At 37.6% G+C, this 23,480-nt stretch overlaps 2 protein-coding genes across 4 annotated transcripts in view; one reads left to right on the top strand and one right to left on the bottom strand.

Moving 5' to 3' along the window:
- LOC115424072 (actin-related protein 2/3 complex subunit 1A-A) overlaps positions 1–17,485 on the top strand; it is a 44,504-nt gene extending 27,019 nt beyond the window's left edge. The window contains exons 6-10 of one of the 3 annotated variants that reach the window (XM_030141178.1): positions 4,384–4,590; positions 7,343–7,418; positions 11,382–11,572; positions 13,016–13,106; positions 16,566–17,478. In XM_030141178.1, the coding sequence (XP_029997038.1) occupies positions 4,384–4,590; positions 7,343–7,418; positions 11,382–11,572; positions 13,016–13,106; positions 16,566–16,571 (571 nt within the window). In that variant the 3' untranslated portion in view covers positions 16,572–17,478. Of the gene's footprint in view, positions 1–4,383; positions 4,591–7,342; positions 7,419–11,381; positions 11,573–13,015; positions 13,107–16,565 lie in introns of all 3 variants that reach the window. The other 2 variants (XM_030141177.1, XM_030141179.1) reach the window with 2 other exon arrangements.
- A 519-nt stretch (positions 17,486–18,004) lies between these two features.
- Positions 18,005–20,787, bottom strand: LOC115423367 (uncharacterized). The gene is made up of 4 exons (XM_030140111.1): positions 20,601–20,787; positions 20,016–20,123; positions 18,640–18,847; positions 18,005–18,531 (listed from the first exon to the last, which is right to left on the bottom strand). Exons 1-4 carry the CDS (start codon positions 20,777–20,779, stop codon positions 18,073–18,075), a joined length of 954 nt encoding a protein of 317 aa, XP_029995971.1. The 5' UTR covers positions 20,780–20,787; the 3' UTR covers positions 18,005–18,072.
- Between the last annotated feature and the right edge of the window lie 2,693 nt (positions 20,788–23,480).

Raw genomic sequence — 23,480 nt, 5'->3', positions numbered from 1 at the left:
TTTTGAACTTTGGATCAAAGTAATAAATCACTTTGGTATTAAGTCAAGCATTTTTAAGTTGTTTGAAACCACATATTACCTTTGCAGTCAGAACATGAGAAATTTACTTTGCCTTTGTGTAAATTTGTACCTTGCTTCAACTGGGGCCTAAATACGCTTTTTACAGTGTATGTGTCAGGATACACCATGAAACATTTCAGACTTATCTGACCATTTATGTATGTACCATTTATGCAGTACCCTAATATATGCAATTTTATCATTTTGTCAGAAGCTTTTCCCAAAAAGGTTTTTTTTTTGGCCCCTGAGGGCAAACAACCCTGAGCTGGGGGTGTAGGTTATCAACTTGTATAGGACTGGGAATGTATGGGATAACAGGAAATAATAGTGAAAAAAAGGTAGCAAAAAACATCCTGAGGGGATGGGCCTGGCTTCCGGCCTAAAACAACATCGCGCATAGCTCAGAAGAGATGAAGCCAAAAACATAGAAAATGTCTACATGCTCAATTTTTAGCTTAATGGCCGACAGGCCGTAAGCTATTGTTGTCATGCAGCGTCCGTCGGCGTTGTCGCCCTCTGTCGTCATCTGTCATCGTCTGTCGTCATCTGTCGTCATCTGTCGTCGTTGTCGTCTGTCGTCATCGTCTGTCGTCATCGTCTGTCGTCATCGTCTGTCGTCATCGTTGTCTGTCGTTGTCGTCTGTTGCCGTCATCTGTCGTCCTTTACAAAAATTTCAGTCGTCTTCTTCTCCAAAACTACAACTCCAATTCCAACTTGGTATACAGCTTCTTTATGATGATGTCAACAAAAGTTAGTGAAATTATTTGGATCCGGATCTGATTCTGGATTTGGTGTGACTTTGAAAAATTTCCCCATCATAACAGATAGAAAGTGGATTGATACAATAAATCAGTAAGTATCAATGACATCAAGTGTAAATTTCTACAGTCCAGCCCTGATGGGGAGATGACCAAAACATAATGGCCACATGCTGATCAGGATCTTCTTCTGGATCCGGGAACTTGGGGAAAATTTAACATGGGCTTTTATGGGGAAAAAATTTCAATTGTCTTCTTCTCTGAAACTACAGTTCTGATTGACTTCAAACTTGGTATACAGCTTCTTTATGATGATGTCAACACAAGGTATTGAAATTATTTCGATCCGGATCTGATTCCGGATTTGGTGCGACTTTGAAAAATTTTCCCATTATAACAGATAGAAAGCGGATTGATACAATAAATCAGTAAGTATAAATGATATCAAATCGGAATTTGAATTTTTTACAGATCTGATTGGAATATGACCAAAACATGGGCTATTTCTGTAATACAATAAATACACATAACTGGGTGGTAATAAATGGCATCTGTATACATTTCCCAAAGCTTTTAATTTGGCCGGTAAGCTACAGGGCCATTGGTCCTGTTTTTTTCTTTGGAATCATCACTTACTCTTTTAAAATTTTAAGCTTTCGACACAAACATTAAAAATGTTTGTCTTTATTTTTTAAAGTTATATATTAGTTCCATGTTAAGTTGTTAGTAAGTTAGTAATTGGATACGAATGTGTTGAAGACTGCAGTCTTCAACACATTGTTTGTTAGATGTCATTTGATTTACTTATTTGCAAACTTATACTGTTGTTGTTATTTCTACGTATATAGATATGTTTTATATATCCTTTTACTTTTATACTTTTTGTTCAGCTGGTTCTGGAATAAAGGAGAAGTTTGTCATTTTCAGACATGTCACATTTTAGCTATTATTTTTACACCTACTAATCATTTAATGGAATCAAAGAAAATAATCAATAGATTAATCTACCAATAGCTGTAGCTCTAAAGCACTATATTCATTACCTTACTATCAGACAACTTCAAAGCAGCCAGGGGCTTGTTTCTGCATTGGCTCATTGTATTGTTTAGCCCAGTGCAACATAAAATGCATCCATTTCACGCATTTTGTGTTGTCCCGTTTCTGGGCTACTTGATTAAAAGTCTGCACTCATCCAGTTCCTCGTTCCAAGGCTGATTTTAACATGGACCTCGGAGGTCTGCGTTACAATGAGGATGTATTTTGGTAGATTCATTTCACTTTATTTCTGTCATGTATTTTCTTTGAAATATTATTTACATTTCAAAAAGAAGATTTTAACAGAAGTTTGACAATATCTTTGATGACATCAGATTTTTTCCCATGGCTGCTGCTCACTGAATTTTATTCTCTGCATCAATTTATGGACAGCTATAGATTACTTCAGGACATAGTATAACAAGGGACAGAGTGTGTGTGGCTTTGAAAGATGAATGAATGAATGAGAGCGGTATATGGGGGCAGCACCAGTGAACCGGTGAGTGTGTGTGTGTGTGTGTGAGTGCACGTGCATAATAACGTATGAGCATGTGGATGAGAGGAATGGAGCAGAGTTCAGTTTATCTATACAATAGGTTTGTCCTGTTGTTGCCATGGTTACAACCAACAGTAACCGTTTCGAGTTCTCTTTATAAAGTCACCTGCAGAATAACTCAGGTCATCCTTAGATGTCCAGCCAGACCCATGATATATGTGTGTAAATGATTAAATTCAATTCAGTAGTGTGGCAGCACATCTAGTCAGATGAGGGTGAGGAGGTCCAACCAGACAGGTGAAGGTAAGGGAGGAGGTCCGCGGTCACAGATAGCCTATAATAATTCTTCATTCTAACCATCATGCTGTCAGAAACAACAGGAGCAAAGGCATTGTTCTGGGTTAAATAATGAACGCACTCATTAGCAAACACCCTTCAACGGAAATAGTGCATAATGATGGTTTAGCAAACATGAGCCCAGAAATGGATTTTGTGTCCGTTAAGCCTCTGCATTCTCTGATCCATTGTTTGCTCGCCATTTGCATTGAAGGGCGCACAAACGGGTGGTTTCACTATTTAACCCAGAAACGAGCCCAAAGTTCACTTGGTAAAAACAGAATTTACAACTTGCTCAATTCTGAGATTTCTTGTCTACCACTGCCTCAATCAGTTTGTTCATTTTACCATGTGACTTTGATGTTTTAGCATTTTAGTTTGGCTCCATTCTAATAAACTTAGTAACTTATTAAGGTGTTGAACCGTCAACATAGGTGTTTTGTAGGGTCAGTTAGCGTTTTTCAAAGAGGTATGGTAGTTTCAGAGTAATTGATATATCTTGTTTAGCTCAGTTTTTTAGGAATATGTTAACACTGTTTGGAATTTGGCAGGTAAATTCCTTGGTGTGTTTTTTTATGGCTTCATCTAGACATAGTGTGGTAAGGGGAGAGGCTACACACATCCAATCACTGTAGAGTAGAGCATCGCTTTGATAATCCATTCTTACATTAACTCTAGCGGTATTATTTCCATAAATGTATCATGACACTAACCCAAACAGGAGCTGCTTCTTTTCATGTTGAGGTCTGAGGGCAGATTAGACGCTACAGTGATTAACTACTCACTCTAATGTTACAGTTGCAAGAGAACAGGACCAAGCTAACTGCCTTGACTTTTACATAACATTGTTGATAGTTGTAGTTATTTTTTCCTTTTATTACCTCCACCAAGGACAGCGGAGGTTATGCTTTCATCGAGGTTTGTTTGTTTGTTTGTCTGTCTGTCTGTTAACAAGATAAGTCAAAAAGTTATGGATGGATTTTGATGACATTTTCAGGAAATGTTGATACTGGCACAAAGAACAAATAAAACTTTGGTGGTGATGGTGGGGGGGGGGGGGTTGTCTGTCTGTTAGCAAGGTAACTCAAAAAGTTATGGTAAAATTTTGGTGGTGATTGGGGGGGGTGGATTTTGATGACATTTTTAGAAAATATTAATACTGGCACAAGGAACAAATGATAAAATTTTGGTGGTGATGGGGGGGATGATCTGCCTTGGCAGAGGTCTGTGCTGTCTGAGTGCTTTTCTAGTTATTATTATTATTATTATTATTATTATTACTTATATACATGCATACATTCATACAACCATGCATATGATACTATAAGATAGTTAATTGCTTATTTGTTATTATTATTATTTATTATTATTTCTACTTTATTATTTATTTCTACTACTCATAATGTGCAATTGCCTGTTTTCACTACTGTTTTTCATAGTGATTATTGTTACTATTGTCTTTTCTTTTTTGTCTCATCATTCTTCTTGCATGTGTGCATTTGGTGTTGTACTGCTACCTGTCCAAGGGAACTAAAAAGTTCTATCTAAAGTAATGTAATGTAATCTAATCTAATTTAATCTAATATAATATAATCTACTTAATACCCATTAATAATGTTGACATTTTGGCAGTGGAAATCCACCAATATTACATAAAAGTTAATGTCAGTATTTCTATGATTTGGTGTGTTTTTCAGAATTTTCTCAACCTACATTAAAGACATTGAGGACAAACCTGGACCCACTGCCTGGGGGGCCAAGATGCCCTTTGGAGAGGTGATGCTTGAGCACAAGGACTGTGGTGGGTGGGTGCATAGCATCTCCTTCTCCCCCAGTGGAGACCAGCTTGTCTGGGTGGCCCACAACAGCAGCATCTCTGTGGCCGATGCAGCCAATGGGAAGGAGTGAGTAGTGTTGCCTTTGACTCTCTTTAACAATGTCTATTTAATTTTGTAATAATGTCCGTCACAAATGGAATAACGGCATGATTAGTTCATGGGCAAAGACCAGATATTTGGGATATTGGCGCCACCCAAGGGGGCAAGTTCTAGTGATGCATTTTGAAATGGTCTTTATCTATAGATAATATTTTTGCTATGATAGCCATTCCAGAGTTGTAGCTTAGTCATAGCTATCAGCCATTGAATAAACCCATTGTAAGGGACAAAATCAGAGGTCATAAAACGTCATTTGAATGTATGGAATGTTAATACCAACACAGATTCACCACATTCATAGCCAGTTCTTTGTTATATCAAAGATCTGAATTACATACAGTATAAACCAAAATAAACAGGTTAGACAGTAGATAAGTGCATACTGCAGCATTACACATATAGCAATCTTGTTGATGAATAGTCTCTTCTCTAAGCTAAGTTTAATTAAGGTTAAGTGAAGTAAGGTGGTAAAATGAATGTAAGAGAAAGTCCTTAAGGTTAGGAGAAAATGTAAAATGTATATAATAGTTAAGCAGTTTCATTATGAGCATAATTAACCCATAAAGACCCAAATATATGCATGTGACCAAAAGCATCTACTGATCTAAACTGTTTAATACTGATTGATCCATTAACTCTATCAATACATGTAAATAATTGGTGTAAAATGCAGTTATTCATCTTTTCATGGTCATCTGATATGACCCATTTGGACGTTCAGAGGCTCCGTAGTTACCATGGAAACACCTTCATCTTCTACAACATTGCTTCACCAGTAAAACCCATGGAGTTGGATGAATGACAGTGGGTGGAGACTCTGGGTTTATGTTCAGTTAATGAGAGATTTGACAGAAAAAGTGACTATTTCTCAAGTTCCATGATGATTAAAGTACATGATTCATAAATAGGGAGATAAATATTTATTATTACCTCCGCCAGGAGGTATTGTGATCACTTTGCTTTGTGTGCGTGCGTGCGTGTTTGTTTGATAACTAAAAGATAACTCAAAAAGTTATGGACGGATCTTCATGAAATTTTCAGGAAATGTTGATACTGGCACAAGGAAGAAATGATTAAATTTTGGTGGTGATCGGGGGGGGGGGGGGGGGCGCAAGGGGGGGGGGGGCCCACTGATCGGCCTTGGCGGAGGTCTGCGCTGTCTTTTCTAGAAAAGCACTCGGAGAACGCAGACCTCCGCCAAGGCCGATCAGTGGGCCCCCCCACCCCCGATCACCACCAAAATTTAATCATTTCTTCCTTGTGCCAGTATCAAAATTTCCTGAAAATTTCATGAAAATCCGTCCATAACTTTTTGAGTTATCTTGCTAACAAACAAACAAACAAACAAACATGGGGGGGTGCTGATCTGTTTTGGCGGTGGTCTGCGCTCTTCGAGTGCTTTTCTTGTTAATATTTTCTGGAGAGGGGGTGGGATTAAATAAGTTGCACTTCTTCCCACCCCTTTTCGAGCATGTAAATGAAACTATTGTGCTGTTCTTCTGTCTAAGATATAATAGTTATAATTATTGATACTCGTATTATTATTTATGTTTTGTTTGTTGCATATATGTTAAATTTCATTGCATGTTCGGAATAAAACACTAAATCAAATCAAAATAAATGAAGACTCTGGTGCTAAAAGTACCAAAGTCACATTTTTGGACAATTCAAGTTGAGCATATAAACGTGATGTATTTGTTTAGCTAAGTCCACCCTCTAAATATTTTTTACCAGACTTTTTTTGGTGACATCAGTACTTTTAGCACCAGAGTCTTCAAATACAGGAAAACACCTGATTTTCACAGAAAAAATGCCAATCAGTGATAAAATCATGATAAATGGTGATAAATCACTTAAGAAAGGTTAAATAGAGAGAAAATTTTATTTGGGAACTGAGACAAAAGTAGTATCAGGCATTTAATACGCGCCCCGCTTGGGTGCTGTCCCACTCATCCCTGAGTCCATTTTCAGTTAGGCCCTAGCATCCAGACCTGCAAAGATACCAAAATACCTTATGTGTTATTTTCTTGTCTGTTTGCATCGGGATTGGGACTATAACATGTGCTCTTATGTATGAAATGAAATGGTTCATTAGTTTTCTGCTCCGTAGTTGTGTCATTATTAAAGTGCTGTCTTTGTTGTGATCACTCCAGAACTTTCATTTGCTTTCATTTGCTCTGTATGAAAAGAGAATTTATCATCACTTCACTTATTTCAATCTTAACTATGCCTTGACTAAGTCTTAAATAAACATTGATATTTACTTGCCTCAGATGCGGTGCTCGAATGGAATGAAAATACGTATACTGTTTTCTGAAAGAAACAATCAATTGTAACATCTTTCCATAAAATCTGAAAAGTAGAAGCATAATGTAATGTCACAACCTTATCTTGGACCAAGTCCACTAGCATTTTTACAGGAAAAGGTGGAATAATTCAGAAATACCACCATACGCCATTAAGTGTAATGATACATTTTTTGGAAAAAAAAAGGTGTCATATAATCATGACTAAGCTACTCATTTGGAAAGGCTATCATGGTTTAATACACATATATATATATGTCCTACTAACAAAATGGCACCACAAAGGTGTTGCCCCCTTTGGAGGTACCACTACCTGGCCTGGCCCATGGACATGGGCTGGATGAAAATCTTGATATGCAAGTTTATGTATACTATATTTGATGTTGTGGGTGTCTGTTGACCTCTGACCTCAGGTTAACCCAGCTGACCACTGACCACTTGCCGCTACTGGGCGTGCTTTATGTCAGCCCCAGTGAGATTGTTGTCGCGGTAACTATCATTCTCTTTATATGTGTGTGTGAATGGTTTCTGTGAGTCTGTGGATCTGATACTTCAGCATCTTTTACTTAAATGATTCAGAATCCTTCATTAATCCCAGAAGAAATTGTGTGTTACTGGTGCTTCATGCAAGTGTGTGTGTGTGTGTGTGTGTGTGTGTGTGTGTGTCAAAAAACCAGAGGTGGGGGTGTTATGTATTTTGTTTTTTCGTTCGCGAATTCTTAAACTGCCGACAGTTCAGTGCAGGTCCCACAGAGTCATGCACACAGTGCATGTACTGTGAGCAGTCTGCTTTTGGACTATCTCAAGTATGCACAGACGTCCACGGAGTCAAGTACACCCGACTCTGTGGGGCCATTAGTGCCAGCAGTGTAGGCTACTGGTGTAAGAAAAGTCAGTCCCAACCTGCCTGTTATTTCAGTGGGTTTTTAATCATCGACGGGGTTGGCCCCCCACCAGGATGAAAGTCATTCAGCTGAAGTAGGGATGTAAAAACCAGAGAGGGGTTGACCCCCCCCCATTCTGCCCAACAAATCGCACCCTGCATATAGATAGATAGATAGATAGATAGATAGATAGATAGATAGATAGATAGATAGATAGATAGATAGATAGATAGATAGATAGATAGATAGATAGATAGATAGATAGATAGATAGATAGATAGAACAAGAAAATACAGGAAATATGTACACAGCCTTAAAAGACACACAAAAAATGGAACTAAATTGGTTTTAAAGGTTAAAGTCAGTATTTAGTGTGACCCCTGAGCCGCATGACAAGAAGCAGTAAAAAACGTTAGAAACATCTTTAAAGACATGTTAAGTGCAAAAGGAAGGGCACACTAAATACGACCACTTTGATTTATAGAAGCTGTTTTTTTTAACTGAAGCATTTGTCTTTAGTGCTGTACATACTGTATGTACAGCAGTTGTGACTGAAGAAAAGAGACTGAGAAATAAATATGCATGTTCATTTCAATGCAGCAAAAACAGCAAATCTAAAGGCCGCCTAAAACTTTTGCATAGTACTATATATATATATATATATACAGGGTGGGGAAGCAAAATTTACAATATTTTGAGGCAGGGATTGAAAGACAGTGTATGACCAATTAGTTTATTGAAAGTCATGAGAATTTATTTGCCACAAGAAAATTTACATAATAGAAATTTTTTTTTTCTATGTGTCCTCCTTCTTTCTCAATAACTGCCTTTACACGCTTCCTGAAACTTGCACAAGTGTTCCTCAAATATTCGGGTGCCAACTTCTCCCATTCTTCTTTAATAGTATCTTTCAGACTTTCTTGTAATAGTTTTGCTCATAGTCATTCTCTTCTTTACATTATAAACAGTCTTTATGGACACTCCAACTATTTTTGAAATCTCCTTTGGTGTGACGAGTGCATTCAGCAAATCACACACTCTTTGACGTTTGCTTTCCTGATTACTCATATGGGCAAAAGTTTCTGAAAAGGTATGGATAATAGTGTTAGGTATGATTATGACATCAGTATATCTTGGGTTTCAAAACAATTGACGTAGTGCCTGCTGAGAAAAAACAACTAAATGTTCATTGTAAATTTTGCTTCCCCACCCTGTATATACATATATATATATATATATATATATATATATATATATATATATATATATATATATATATATATATATATATATTTATATAGATAGATAGATAGATAGATAGATAGATAGATAGATAGATAGATAGATAGATAGATAGATAGATAGATAGATTTCAGAGGCCAAACATTACAAACTACGCACACATGCCTGGAGTGCCACTGCTTCTTCAGGAAATGAACAGTACCGTGAGTTTTCTAGGTGCGGTAAACGAACACGGTTGTCATAATAATTAGAATTTAAACGGTAATACTAACCATCGGAAATTTTACCGCTGTTTATCATTATACCAGTTATCATTACATCCCTAGTCGCACCAGTGCGACCGTGATTTCATATTAAGTCACACGTCCAAAATTATTGGCGCATATGCGCCCATTTTCGGTCACAATTGAGAGCCCTGATATATATATATATATATATATATATATATATATATATATATATATATATATATATATATATATATATATATATATATATGTATGTATATGCACACACTACCAGCTGCAGTAGCCGCATATTCATTGTTATATTCACTGATACTTGTGTCGGGAGTAGTAGTGTGAACAGTTATGGACATTTGTTCTAGGTATTGGTAATTATACTAGCACCAGCTGTTTTAGTTTTTAGTAGTTGAACAGTAGAACAAGCAATTTGTACAATATGTACTGGACAGATATTTTCTATATGATAAGTTAAAGGAATTTACTTGAATAAGTGTGGTAAATATTGGTGAGTGAAATTATAATTATGTGGTTGTTTGTGATTAGCCCCCACTATCAACAGCAGGGGGAAGCATTTCACTAAAAAAGTTTTGCTGAATTTCACTGAATCCCTCAATATTCAAATTGTATTTTGTGTAACGTACATTGCAAATGACTACACAGCAAATATTCAAACTTGTTGTAATTCAGATGTTAATTTTTAACAATTTCCTAAAAAATTTAAAGCTTCAAAATAGTCCCAGGCTGGACACATCTAGAATTTAAAAATTCAGGTTTCTACTAGATTTGGTAGATGCACATACAGTGTCTTGTCTGTGCACACATTGGACATCTATTGGATCCGTATATTAAACCCAACAAGATTTTTTTCCATTCCCAGACATTATACCACAATAACATCTTGATAGTCATAAATCACTTCCCATTCTATACTTTTCACTTGTTCTTCCATATCAATCAAATCAATCAGTCACATTTTATTTATATAGCACCAAATCATAACAAAAGTTACACAAAATACAAACAAAAGTTTACAGATAGAGTCGGTCGAAACCAGTCATATCTACAATACTGTGTAGAGGCTTGGGGCAAAAGAAAACAATACACTTCATTCATGGGGCAGGTTACGGAGATCACACAAACTATTTATTTTTACAGTCAAAATTGTCCAGATTTAAAGACCTCATAGAATTTCAGGAAGCTCAGATATCATTCAAATCAAAAAAGTTTATTTATTTTTACTACCAGGAAAAAAAAATAGAGATGGTAAAAAGATGGTTCATACACAGTATAAAACTGTAGAAGTTGTCTGAGTACTTATAGATGTTTACTGTGTTTTTATTTATTTTTTGTTGTTTTTTGGTTCACTTTATTTATTTTGTTCTTTATTCATTTTGTGGAACCTTCAAAAATGTATTCATTAATTTTTTGTATGTCTGTATAGGTATATAGGTATGTATGTGTGTGTATTTTTATGAAAAATGACAGTGGTAATTAACAATTTACAAAAAGATCCAAGGGAATAAATTTTTTTTGTCCAGCCTTATATCATAGGAAGCTAAATGATAGACCTGTTGTGTGGTGGGATTAAATAAGTTTACTCTTCCCCCCACTCCTTTCAATATGTGAATCAAGTAATTATATGTTGTCATACATTTTCATGTTCTCTTGAAATCTGTTGTATTGCTAGCCACTAATGTAGGATTATTTTGATTATTTTTATTGCATATTCAAAATAAACTGAATAGAAGGTATTTAGGACTAAATACAGAATTAAAGACATAGACAAAATCCTCATAACCACTAATCAAATTGCTAAATCCCTTTAATTTTAGGCTTTCTAATCTAATAGATCTGAACTATTACTCAAGTCTTATTTTTGTCCTGAATTTGAAGTTTTGTTTTCTAACTCAGGAATAATAACATAACTTAAATCCTTACTGTTTTTACACTCAGCCCTCACCGCAGGGTATTGTCATCAGTTCAAATCCGTCTGTCTGTCCATCCATATGTGCAAAAATTTGGGTGTGGACTGAAGGCAGAGGATTTTCAAGTGCGGGTACATTATGTTTTTTTTCTGTCAGGGTCATGACTGTTGTCCCTACCAGTACACTTATAAAGGCCCAGGGGCTCTGGAGTTTGTGAAAAAGCTGGACATCCCCAAGCAGACATCCAAGAGCAGCATGTCGGCCATGCAGCACTTCAAGAACCTGGATAAGAAGGCCACGGAAGAGGACAGCAGTGAACTGGACACACTGCACCAGAACAGCATCACGTAAAAGACACACCAAGACACACTTGGCACACTTTATCATTCTACAATTATTATATTAGAAAAAAAAAGACCATCAATCTGGGTTTTAACGTCACATTATGTACCTTGTTTCATCAATTATGTTGCTTCCATAATGTTTCGTCTTTCATATCGTTAAAAGATATGTCTGCATATGACAAACAACAAACAAAAACAATGGCTCTTATTCATATTTATTACATCAATGTGTTATGTAAATTTTCCTGTTGTCAAATATACTGGTGAACAATCACACTGATAACAAATGAGTAGAGCTGCAGCTATTGATTATTTTTGTAATCAGTTAATCTATTGATTAATCTATTTCCTTCAGTTCAATTAAACAATTACTTGAATAGGAGAAAAAATAGTAAAAATGTGAAAAGACACATCTGAAAATGAAGTCTTGTACTTTATTCCAGAACCAGCTGAAATAACAACCACAAAAAGCATAAAAGATATCAACAATAACAATGTTACGGCCCCTGGGGTCCTCTTGGGGGAGCTATGTCTTCCAGCTTTTGCCTTCTAGCAAGCACCTGATGAGGAGATCAGGAACACATGTGGCGCCCAGAGTTCCTGCCCTCAAATAGTCTGCCTGTAGCTCTCACACTCTCTCTCTCTGCTTGCTGCCCTCACAGGTCCTTGGTTTTTCAGCTCTTGGGTTGGTTATGTTGCCTTAATGTTTTGTTCTGTTCTGCACTTTTCAACACTCACGTCAGCACATTCACCCATGCACACCTACACTACTGACATTACTGATGGCTCATTTACATTCTGTAATATACTTTAGTATGTCTTTTTCCTAATTTGGCCCTAATTTGGTTCAATTTGGTTTAATTACTCTTAATTTGATTTAATAAAGTATTCTTCTTCATTTATGGTGTGTTCCCCTTCTTTGTTGTGGCCTCTGAGCCAGGTCATAACAAACAACAATATAAAAGAATATATAAAAATATCTATAGACATAAACAACAACAAATAAGTCAAATGAATTGACAAAAAAACATGTGTACTGTGGCCGTCAACACATTTTGTATCCAACTTACTAACTTGCACACAGGATGGAACTAACATGCAACTTAAAAAAAATAAAGACAAATATTGGTGTGAAAGCTTAGAAGTTTAAAGGAGTAAGTAATGGTTCCAATGAAAAAAAAAAAGACCATACAGTATAGACATTTTCTGCCTTTTTGCCCTTGTCTCTTCCAAGCTATGGTCCATGTTGTTTGTGTTGATTCTGGCATAATGTGAAGTACAACAATGGAATCAATGTTTAGCATCTGAGAAATTATGGAAAGAAATATTCTGTTTGGGAAAATTGTAATCAAATAACTTTTTTAATTGAGCTGATTAAGTGTTTCAGCTCAAGTTACCTCCCATACCACTTCTTAGCTTTTGTACTGTTTGTGTGTCATCCTGCAGGCAGCTGTGTTTTGTATCAGGAGAGAAGGCCAAAGTGGAGAAGTACAGCAGTGTCGGTCTGGATGGAGCCATGGTGATCTGGGAGTTTAAGGTACCTCAGTCCCATTGTTCAAGTATTGTAAAGGGAATGTTATTTATGTAATACGTAGCATTTTGTTGCACTTAATGAAGTAAATCATAAGAAAACTAAACATATGCACATTTCCTTCAGGAAATGTCAGGTGCACTAATGGCCTGTGGACAAGATCCAACCAAGACAAGAAAACGTGATATCTGTGTCTGAAACAAATGACACTGGAAAGATAGGAATTCACTAAATCCATATATACAAATAATGATACTTGACAGTAATTTTATCTCTTGTTCACCCCTCTACCATGTGTCATGGAATTTTCTGGAAAAGACCAAACACACAATCAATGAAAACCTGTTTATAAACATTCCTCCTTATGGAAGGGACATGGGTGTCTGTGTGAAATTCACTAAGAAACCACCTCTCAAACAAACTGCTGTCAATCCATAACCATAGATCCTACCTCAGAAAGTTTTGCAGGTGAGGCTTGTGGTGAGTCTTGTAAACGCACTGATGTATAATATGTGGGAAAAAAAAGTCAGAACTGAATAAGCAGTGATTGTGGGAACATAGTTTGTCAAACATGTCAGTAACAGAAATGTAATATGGGAGAATGAGGGAAAAATCAACACTGCACTTAAACACCTGTAGATTGAAAACAAAATGTTTAAAGATTAAAGCTTCGTATGACTTTCATCACCAATTTTTCATCAAATATCAGGTATCAAGAATCTGGAAGTCTGTCCGTGATAACTTACCTGAATCTCTTCCCTCGCAGTGAACAGTTTCGAAGTGTACACCATAAAGAGTCCATTTGTTTTCAAACAGAGCCAGTAGGTCAGTTGGGAATTTTTGGAAATTTGTCACGATGTTCATTGTGGGAAGTGGAGCTATGCGCAGCTGCAGTAGCAAGAGGCAGTGAAGCCATTACCATGTCTGTAGCCGCTGTGGCCATAATGCTTCATGGAGCTCTGCTTCCCACAATGCATGTTGCGACAAATTTCCAAAAATGCCCAACTGACCTTCCTGCTCTGTTTGTAAATACATGGACTGTTTATGGTGGAGTACATTTCGAAATTGTTCACTGTGAGGGAAGAGATTCAAGTGAGTAATCATGGACAGGCTTACGGATTCATGATACTTAAGCTATGACACTGGTTTTTTCAGACTTCATGAAAAATTGGTGACAAAAGTCATATGCAGCTTTGACATGTGAATGGTCTTTGAAAGAAAAGAGTTTTTCCAAAATTTTGATGTAAATTTGTTACTGAATTCCCAGAAATGTGAGTTATGAAGGGTTGTTTGTAGAACTTCTAAAATAAAAAAAAAACAACCCTCTCCACTCTAAGTTAGAGTGGGAATGATTTCAGCAAATCAACTGTCAACATTCTGTTCCCCTTATATGTGTATGTGGTTTGGTTGATCATGTTTTGTGCGAAAACCGTACATATCATTACCACACATACACATATGCACACATACACACTTGATCAAAATTTTAATACCAGCTGAAAAATTGCATGAATTTACATTTTGTACTGTTGGATTTTAAGAAGGTTCTAAGTAGAGTTTCAAAATGCAAAAAGAAGAAATGGAAGTGAGACAAACAAAATTTGAGTAAGCAGTTTATTGAAAACAGCAGTTAAAGCTATACCGTATGATGTGGCATTTTTACACTTTCCTTTTGTCATCTTAAAATGCTCCTAATAAGCATGTGTCAAACTAAAATGTAAGAAATCCACCAGGTATTGAAACTCAAAAATGTTTAATTCTCATACATTGCTCATATTTCTGATAAAATTCAAACCAATCATTTTATTTGGTACGAATGAAATAATTGGCCGAGCCTGGCTGAGCCTCCTGTCAATCATCCATTACCTCCATACAGCATCCGATCCATTATCACCGTCCCCACATCTGATATGGGCACCTCTGAATCTGACACTTCACTAGCGCTGCTCCTCCTGTCACTGACCACAGTCTCCTGTCAAGGGATGTGAATGGGTAGGACTGAAATGCACATGAAGGGGAAAAAACGAATTTATTAACAGAACCAACAGCCAAGGGGAACAAACGGGAGTCGGCGTTTTTTTTTCATTATGTCTGCAAATTTGCATCAAACCCAAATTTCTATACACTTGTAGATAAAGTCAGACATTAGGGGGTTACACTGATTTCACGAATACTGTAATAGATGTGAATATACTAGGGATGGGAAGATTATCCGAGAGGTACCAACACAATGACACGTGCATGCATGATCCGAGTGCACCGGTAGAGAAGCTGCAAGTGAATGAAAAGTTTGGAATGATATCAAGATGCATTGGTTGTTGAATGTTTGTATTGATACAATTTGATCAGTTCAATAGAATATATTTTTACTTGCATTTAAAAGTGTTACTATTTATTTGGTTAAAGTTTTTTTCCTTTCTGAATACCCACGTTAGCGTGCACCGTGGATTCACGGATGTGTACACTGTACAGTACAGTATGAGCTCCACGGAAGCACTGCGGCACATGTGCCGTGGATGAATACTGTAACGTCTGTATCTTAATCTTACAAGATATAGAAGGGAGGCAACAACATGTGGTTTCTTAAGGTGTACTTTTTACTATATCATCTGCATTGAATACTGCCGTACATACTGGTGATACTTCCTTAAACACACATATCAAACAGCGAATCCCAGAATATCTTGCGCAGGTGTCTCTTAAAGTGACAGAACCTTTTTCTCTATTACCTACATTATAAATCCTATATTGATTCAGCGAGGGAGCAAGAAGTTGAGCATGAGAAACATGCAGAGAAACAACTTTGGAAATACAGATTTAAAAGGGGCGTCATAACTTTTTCACATTACTGTGTGATGCACATGTTCTGAAATTGCACAAAAGCCAGTTTGTGAAAAGTCATGGTTTTATTTGATAAATAAATAATCAACCTCATTGAACTGCACTGCATATTCTTTCACCAGAATGAATGTGTTGAATCAGAATGTGCTTAATTGCTCTGTATTGTGATTTGGGTGTGAATCATATCGTGCCGCATAGCGAAATGCCACACACATATCTTTAATATATCGGATTGGAGACACTGTATCAAGATGCATGTTGTATCGGCCTTACAACTAAGATTCACATCCCTAGAATATACCAGTTGATTCCAATTAGATCGTAAGTTTTAAAATGTGTTTGTACGTTACAACATGACAAAGTAACATGAATCTAAGATGATGTAGGCTTGCTCATATTCACAGTCTTCCTTTTAGGAAACGAATTGGACATTTTCTGTTGCTTCGTTTCCATGGTTAGCTGACTTGCAAAACTATAATAGCACATGATTCCTTACCTTTCACATGTTTTTGGTGCAATCTCTCACATTGTCTATATTGGTAAATATATAGCCAAGTAGCATATCTTGGGAATCCTATGGATCACTTCTGCTAATCTTGTTTTTTTTCCCCTTTTATTTTACAGCACTGAAACATCACAAGCTGTCACATGAGTCATCTGAACCAACTGGAGCTACTCAACCCACAAGCACATAAATATCAGACTACAGATTTACAGTACTTTGAAATAACTGTCTGCACATACTTGTCAAATTTGTCAATAAAAGATGTTTTAGATTCAAAAGATCATCTCATGGCAGATGTTGTCATGGATCATGTTGTATAAGATGTATTCATTATGATGAGATAATGGTTATTAGTTAAGTAAATTCTATCTGTACAACGCACTTACAAAAAAGTTGAGATGCTGTGTAACATGTAAATGAAAATGCAATGAGAATGCAAAGATTAGTAAATCTAATATTTTATAGAACACATAAAACATATCAAATAGTTAAACTGACCAAACCAGTAACACTTTATAATAACTATACACTATTAAGCATTAGTTAAGCATTGGTTAAGCATAATTTAAGCATTAGTTAATCCTTAATTCCTGATGAACTCATCATGAATTCACCATTAGTAATGCATTACAAAGCATTAGTAAAGACAGTTATAAATGCTCAACTAATACATTACTAAGCATTAGTCAAGCATTAGTAAATCCTTAATTTTTCATGAATTAACCATTAATTCAACATTAGTAATGCATTACAAAGCATTAGTAAAGACAGTTTTAAATGTTCAACTAACACATTAAGCATTAGTTAAACATTAGTAAAGTGCGTAATTAATTGTTAACTCATCATTTGTAAATAATTAGTTATACATTACTAAGCATTAGTAAACACAGTTATAAACATTTTAAACTCAACCCATTTATAAGTACTTAAGCAGCAGTTGAGCATTAGTAAATGCTAATTAATCATGAATTCATGATCTGTATGGCATTTATTATGCATTACTAAGCACTTAATAAACTCGGTTAAAAATGTTGTGTTGCTCATTGATAACCTCAGTTGTTAATACTTTATAAAGGGTTAGCAACTGTGTTAGTATATGTTTTACAAACACATATTCATACTCAATAAATAACTTATTAATGCCTATTAATGCGGTTACTACTCATTAGTTACCCATTAGTTAAGTATATTCTTTGAGCCCATCTAAAGTGAGGACTATCTATGCTTTATAAAGCATTTATAAAGCATTTATAAATGACACAGAAGCAAAGATATACAAAGTGTCAGTTTTATTGGTCCCAAACAATACAAGCTCTTTTAAATACACACTTTAAACAAATACAATCTATAAAATTTCAAATAAACTTGACAAACATCTTCAAATAACAACAGTCTGTGATCATATAAAATAGAAAAATAAAATACAAGCTCTTTTAAATACACACTTTGCAATCCTTAACATTTCAAGTAAACTCCCCCAAGGAGTTTCATCGTTCACACACACCCGCTCTTCTTCCTCCTTCTTCCTCCCTCTCCCTCCCTCTCTCACACACGCACGCGCACGCACACACACACACACACACACAATGACTATGTGGACTGAATGGCTTGCCAAAAAACAACACACTACCTGTATTTTCTTGAAACGTCATGAATTAACCTACCAAATGCATCATGACGGTGCTTTTTGGCAAGCCATTCAATCCACTCAATGACTGCAAGGTGGTCTTGAAGCAAGGATTCTGTTCGGTTTCCCCTGAGCCTCCAAATGTTCTCTTTGTGAGTTCTCCAGGCCCTTTCGATATGTTGGGTATGGGCTCCAGTAAGGGGATCAACGTAGGACCTGCTATGGTTTACCGTGTGGTGCACATACCCTAATGCAGGGAGCACACGGTAAGCGCGCCACTGATCACTGATGATGTTGGACCCAACTCGCACATGTTGGGTGATCAGAGGCACCAGATGTGCTCGGTTTCTCCGCTCTACCAGGCGTAGAATTGGCCTTCGAGAGCTCTCCTTTACACCAAGCATCCCAAAGACCCATTTTTTCCGGTTCCAGGCACCAGCCATTCTTCCTCTCCCATACTGATGCAAAACAAATATGTAAACAGATTAGGTACAGTATGAACAAATACAGAAAAATCGGTTGACTGTATTTCATAATCATGTGAAGTAAATATTAGTAATACACACCTTTCGTTTGTGCCGAAAATGGCTCTCATCGATGGCGACAAACTCCCGTCTGCCGCCCATCCACTGACCTGTACGTCTTCTCATTTTTTTTAATGCCGTTACACACACTCCCCTTAATCGTTTGGCCATTTTGCTCAGGGTTGCTGAGCTACCCGCAATGGTGTCATCTAGCATGTCGATCTGCCGCAGCCGTAGCCCCTGAGCAAATCTATAAAGACAAAAAATAAATAATGTTTATTGTTAACATGTATTCACATAACATTTACAAATTAATAAGATAATCTCCTAACAAATCCCTGTGCGCCACACACAAGGATCTGTGTGTATCCTTGTGCGCCACTGTTTGTACCATGGCCTATGATCTAATCAGCAGATGCAAGAGGATATATTATACAGAGCACTGCTTCTCAAACGTTTCATGTCAAGACCCCCAAAGTCATCATATTTGAACTGAGGACCCTCCCACCCCATCTGGATACATATCGTGAAGTGCAACAATACCCAAAAATGGAGTGTGTTGTCTAACCTCAATGTGTGACCATGGCATGCATCAGTTGCAAACATATCAGTTGTCTCCATATATGGCCACAAATGAGACATGCCCAAATACGGGTATATTGTATTGTTATGACATCAGCAATCTCCATACACACACAAGGGACCAGCCAGGACTGACAGCGATCCAGTTGTCCTGAGCCACAGATCCAGCCGCTATGCCCATATACTGTACACTGTATGGTTATTTAGTTAACCATGGCAACGCCACCAGGAGCGCAGGGCCCTGGACTTGCTTTGGATGCACGCCAGGCTGGAGCGTGAAAACCAGCAGGCCTGAGTTAATTACGTCTGTCAAAACAGATTGTGTCTTTCGTGCTCCATAAATGGGCATGACTGGATTACAACCTACGTCTCTATACATGGACCTGACATCCAATAGAATCCCCACGACTGGGTAATCTGCGACCTGCAATCGCGCACATTTGCGTGACCTCGCCCTTGCGAGGTCACTTCCCGCCCTCAGGTGTCTTACTAGTAGTATAGTTTGTTACTTTTGATGCGATGGCGTGCCTTTTTCATGTCTTTTTTCTAGATGTCTTAAGATTTCAGTATCAGCTGGAGATCCCACTAAAACCATGTGTCTTTAGAACCACTGATATTGAGGGAGAGTGAAGGATACTGACTGAAGGACACTGAAACCGAACCTGACATGCTATGTGCACAGATTTCAGTAACTCAACCTAATCCAAATAATTGATAAAACATTCCATGCATGATTTTTCATATTGTATATTTTATGGATACTACAAAGACACTGGCAATGTAGTGAGCTGTGAGCCTATGACACATGTTTAATGATACTGCTATTACTTGCTTACCTGTAGATGAATTCCATCCAATTACAGATGGGTATTTTTGAGTGGCTGAAGATGGATTTGTGCCTGACCGAAATTTGTTTCGCTCCATGTTCTGGTCGTTGACAGACCCTAGAAGAATAGCAACATGGGAAAAAAAGAATGATAAGAAGAGTGATAACAAGGAATTTATTTATTCATTCAGTCATTCATTCATTTATTTAATTGCTCTAAATCACATGTTCTCAAAGTCTTTATAACTCCTAAACTGACAACCATTAGACAAGGTTTTCTCCTGCAGTTACCCGTCTGCTATGATTTATCTTTTATTACATGGAGTGTAACACAAAACTAATTGTCATAGACCCCCTTTGGGTCCCGACCCACAGGTTGAGAACCACATGGTTAACAGAGTAACAGACCTAATCTGGGGAGAGACACCACCTCCCTGCATAAACCCTGCAGCTTCATATTAAGCTTCCCCAATAAATTCAATTTAATGCATTTTTTGCAATCCCATGCAAATGCATGACACAATTAGACAGACAGACACACAGACACACACACACACACATTGAAGTTATATGATGATATAATTGGGCTTCTTACCAGGAATACTGATCTTGACTGTTTGTCCTCCTCTTCAATTTCATCTGGTGATGGCATGTTGTGCATTTAATTTTCCTTTTAAGAAGTGTCTTCTTTTGAAGCCACTTTATTAGCTTCAGGGCTTTTCTTTTTGTCCTGTCCCCACTAATAAGATTCTTAAACTTTCTGAACCTGCTCATTGTTTCAAACGTGCGGTCTTAAGTGGTTTAGAATATAAACAGAATAAAAACAGATGGGGTATTTTTCTAGAGCTGTGTTATCAATATGAGAAAAAAAAAAAAACCCGCGGTCTCGCTCTCCAGAACCGCGGAGGAGGCTGGGACTTGTAGGACGCTGGGACGTGTAGGACGCTAATTGCGCATGCTCTTACCGTCAAAAACGCGAGTGCGCATGCTCCAAAATGCGGAAGTCGGAGAGAGAGCCATATCACGCTGGAGAGATGGCAGCTGATCGTAGGCGCAAACAGGTTGCAGAAATGGAGTTGGCCTCATTGTCAAGTGGGCGCGTCGTTGGTACCCGGAGACGGAACAAAAAAAACACTACGGAGGAGAGTGACATATTAGCGGTGGAAGGGGTAGATACCGTCGATAGTGGTGAGTACATTTCATTTTCATGTTTCCCTTCCCACATGGAATACAACCCCGGAACGTGTATTACGTGTTTGCTTGTGCGTGTGTTTGTGTGGTCTAGACTCTAGATGCTAGAGGGAGCATGGAGTCCGCAGGTTAATCGTTAGGAACCAAATAATGGACCCTTATGGAACTGTAAGAGTGTACAAACCATTTGTACATTTACGGGGCCAATCAAACATTGACTTCATGTACAGTGGGGTCCCAGGAACACAAATGCCATTAAATGGGGGTCTGTAGCCTAATGCATGCCAAACTGGGAATTTCTTGAAATGAAAGTTAATGATAATTAGTGCTACAGGCCTACAGATGTTTAATATGTGCCAATTTGGTGCCCTTGAAATGAAAAAGTTTGAGAACCAGTAATCTAGATGATTCATTAATACAACAATTTACTCTGTATTAGGTATGCGGGGAGGACATGCCAAAAAGAAGAAAGCAGCAGTGGAGAATGGAGATGGATTCTTTGGAAGAGAGGCTCATCGCAGATGCTAGTGGTGTGTACTGTACCCTTTGATTGACTTGTATCCCTTTGATGTTTACTGTACTGTGTGCTAGAGCTGTAGTAGTATGACTTGACCTGAACTTTACTTTCCATTAGGTGTGTCCATTGCCCCAACTAAAGTCCTGGCAAACAAAAAAACTGCAGACGAGTTGGAGCTGTATAAGCTGAAGGCAGGCTGGCAACATGAGAGGATTGATGAGCTGACCAGGGAGAGAGATTTTCTAAAAGAACAGTTGGCAGCAGGTAAGTCAAAAGACACTTTACTATAATAACTCTGGACACAACTTAAGGCCACTATAATTGTATTAGATATTGTTGTATTATATTTTATTAATTTTTGTTTTCAAAAATTAACGGTGGCCTGGTTCCCTGCCAGGCCACTGTTCTTGGTCTCCGCAATCGTTCTGTGCACTGCATACAGACCCGTCTTGTTTGTACATAGCTCTGAAGCCCTCAAAAGTGTTCATTTAACTAGTAAGGGGAAGGGTCCGGGGGCGTGCTTTTCTGGTTAAAGGAACACAGCCAATCAGTTTTGTGTCATTATTTGTTTGGGAATCATTGAGGTGGTTGATTTGAGTTGTGCATCACTGGCCCACAACAACTCAGATAAACTCAATAACTGTCAGACTATATGAATGCATACAAAACAAGCTTTAAACTCTTTCATGTGAGATGATGCCACATGTTTGATTTCTTTCTGTTATAAATAGCTCTTAAAAAAGATGGTGCAGCATCCACCTCCACCCTGAACACAGCACTCAACTCCTCCCAGAAACGCAAGACTTCACGTTCCTCTTCTGACGACTCAATGGAATCGTCCTCCGACAGTGAGAGTGAGTCTGACTCTGTCCTGACTCGTCTCTGGACAAAAAGAAGAACAAGAAAGACAAGAAGAAGACAGGGAAAGGGAAAAAGAAGATGAAAAAGTCGAAGGAAAAGGAGATGGGCCCAAAGGCACGTCAGAGAGGTAAAAAATAAATAAATAATAAAAACACACAAATAAATAAATGCAGACATTGTTTAACTATGAGTGTCCCTGCCCATTACAAGCTAACCATCTCCTCCCATTTACATTGTATGAAAAACTATGCAAACATTGCCAGATCGTTCACGATGGGAGGAGGGGCTAAATTCAAAGTTGACAATGCAAAACAAAGATATTAAAGGGACAGTTCAAACACAATTACATTTTCCCCTATGGTTACCCCATGGAAATATGTATTTATTTATTGTCAGCCAATATCTTGATGATAGTCGTATTTGGTTATAGTGGTTAACTGTGGGGACACAAAGGACACTGTGCATAATATAGATTGTGTGTGTGTATGTGTATGTGAATGTGTGTTTGTGTGTGTGTACACCTTTTAATGTGGATAAAACTAATTTTATGTTCTCTGTATTGCAGCCCTGAATCCGAAGCAGGCAGTGCTCAGGTATCAAAAAATACCAAAGGCATTCCGTAAAGGAGGGACCATGAGTGCTGCGTTCTCAACCGTCGGTGTAGATCGTAACACAGTGGTGGCCACTGCACCCATCGCTGAGCTTTTTATCGCTTCACCGAACAAGTACATGGACATCTTAGATGGTCACAAAACTGGTCGTGTAAAATTAGCAGTGTTGGCTTCTGAGTGCTCTCCGGCAATTGAACAGGATTCTGCTATAAAGGAGAATGTGAAAACACTTAAAAACAACAACAAGCTGCTGCCCCTCACCAAGAAGTGAGCTTGGGCTAGGGTGTACTGTGAG

Source organism: Sphaeramia orbicularis, chromosome 8 (assembly GCF_902148855.1).
Source record: "Sphaeramia orbicularis chromosome 8, fSphaOr1.1, whole genome shotgun sequence".
NCBI classification, from domain to species: domain Eukaryota; kingdom Metazoa; phylum Chordata; class Actinopteri; order Kurtiformes; family Apogonidae; genus Sphaeramia; species Sphaeramia orbicularis.
Note: the sequence above shows the minus strand (reverse complement) of the source record. Positions and strands in the feature narration are given on the sequence as shown.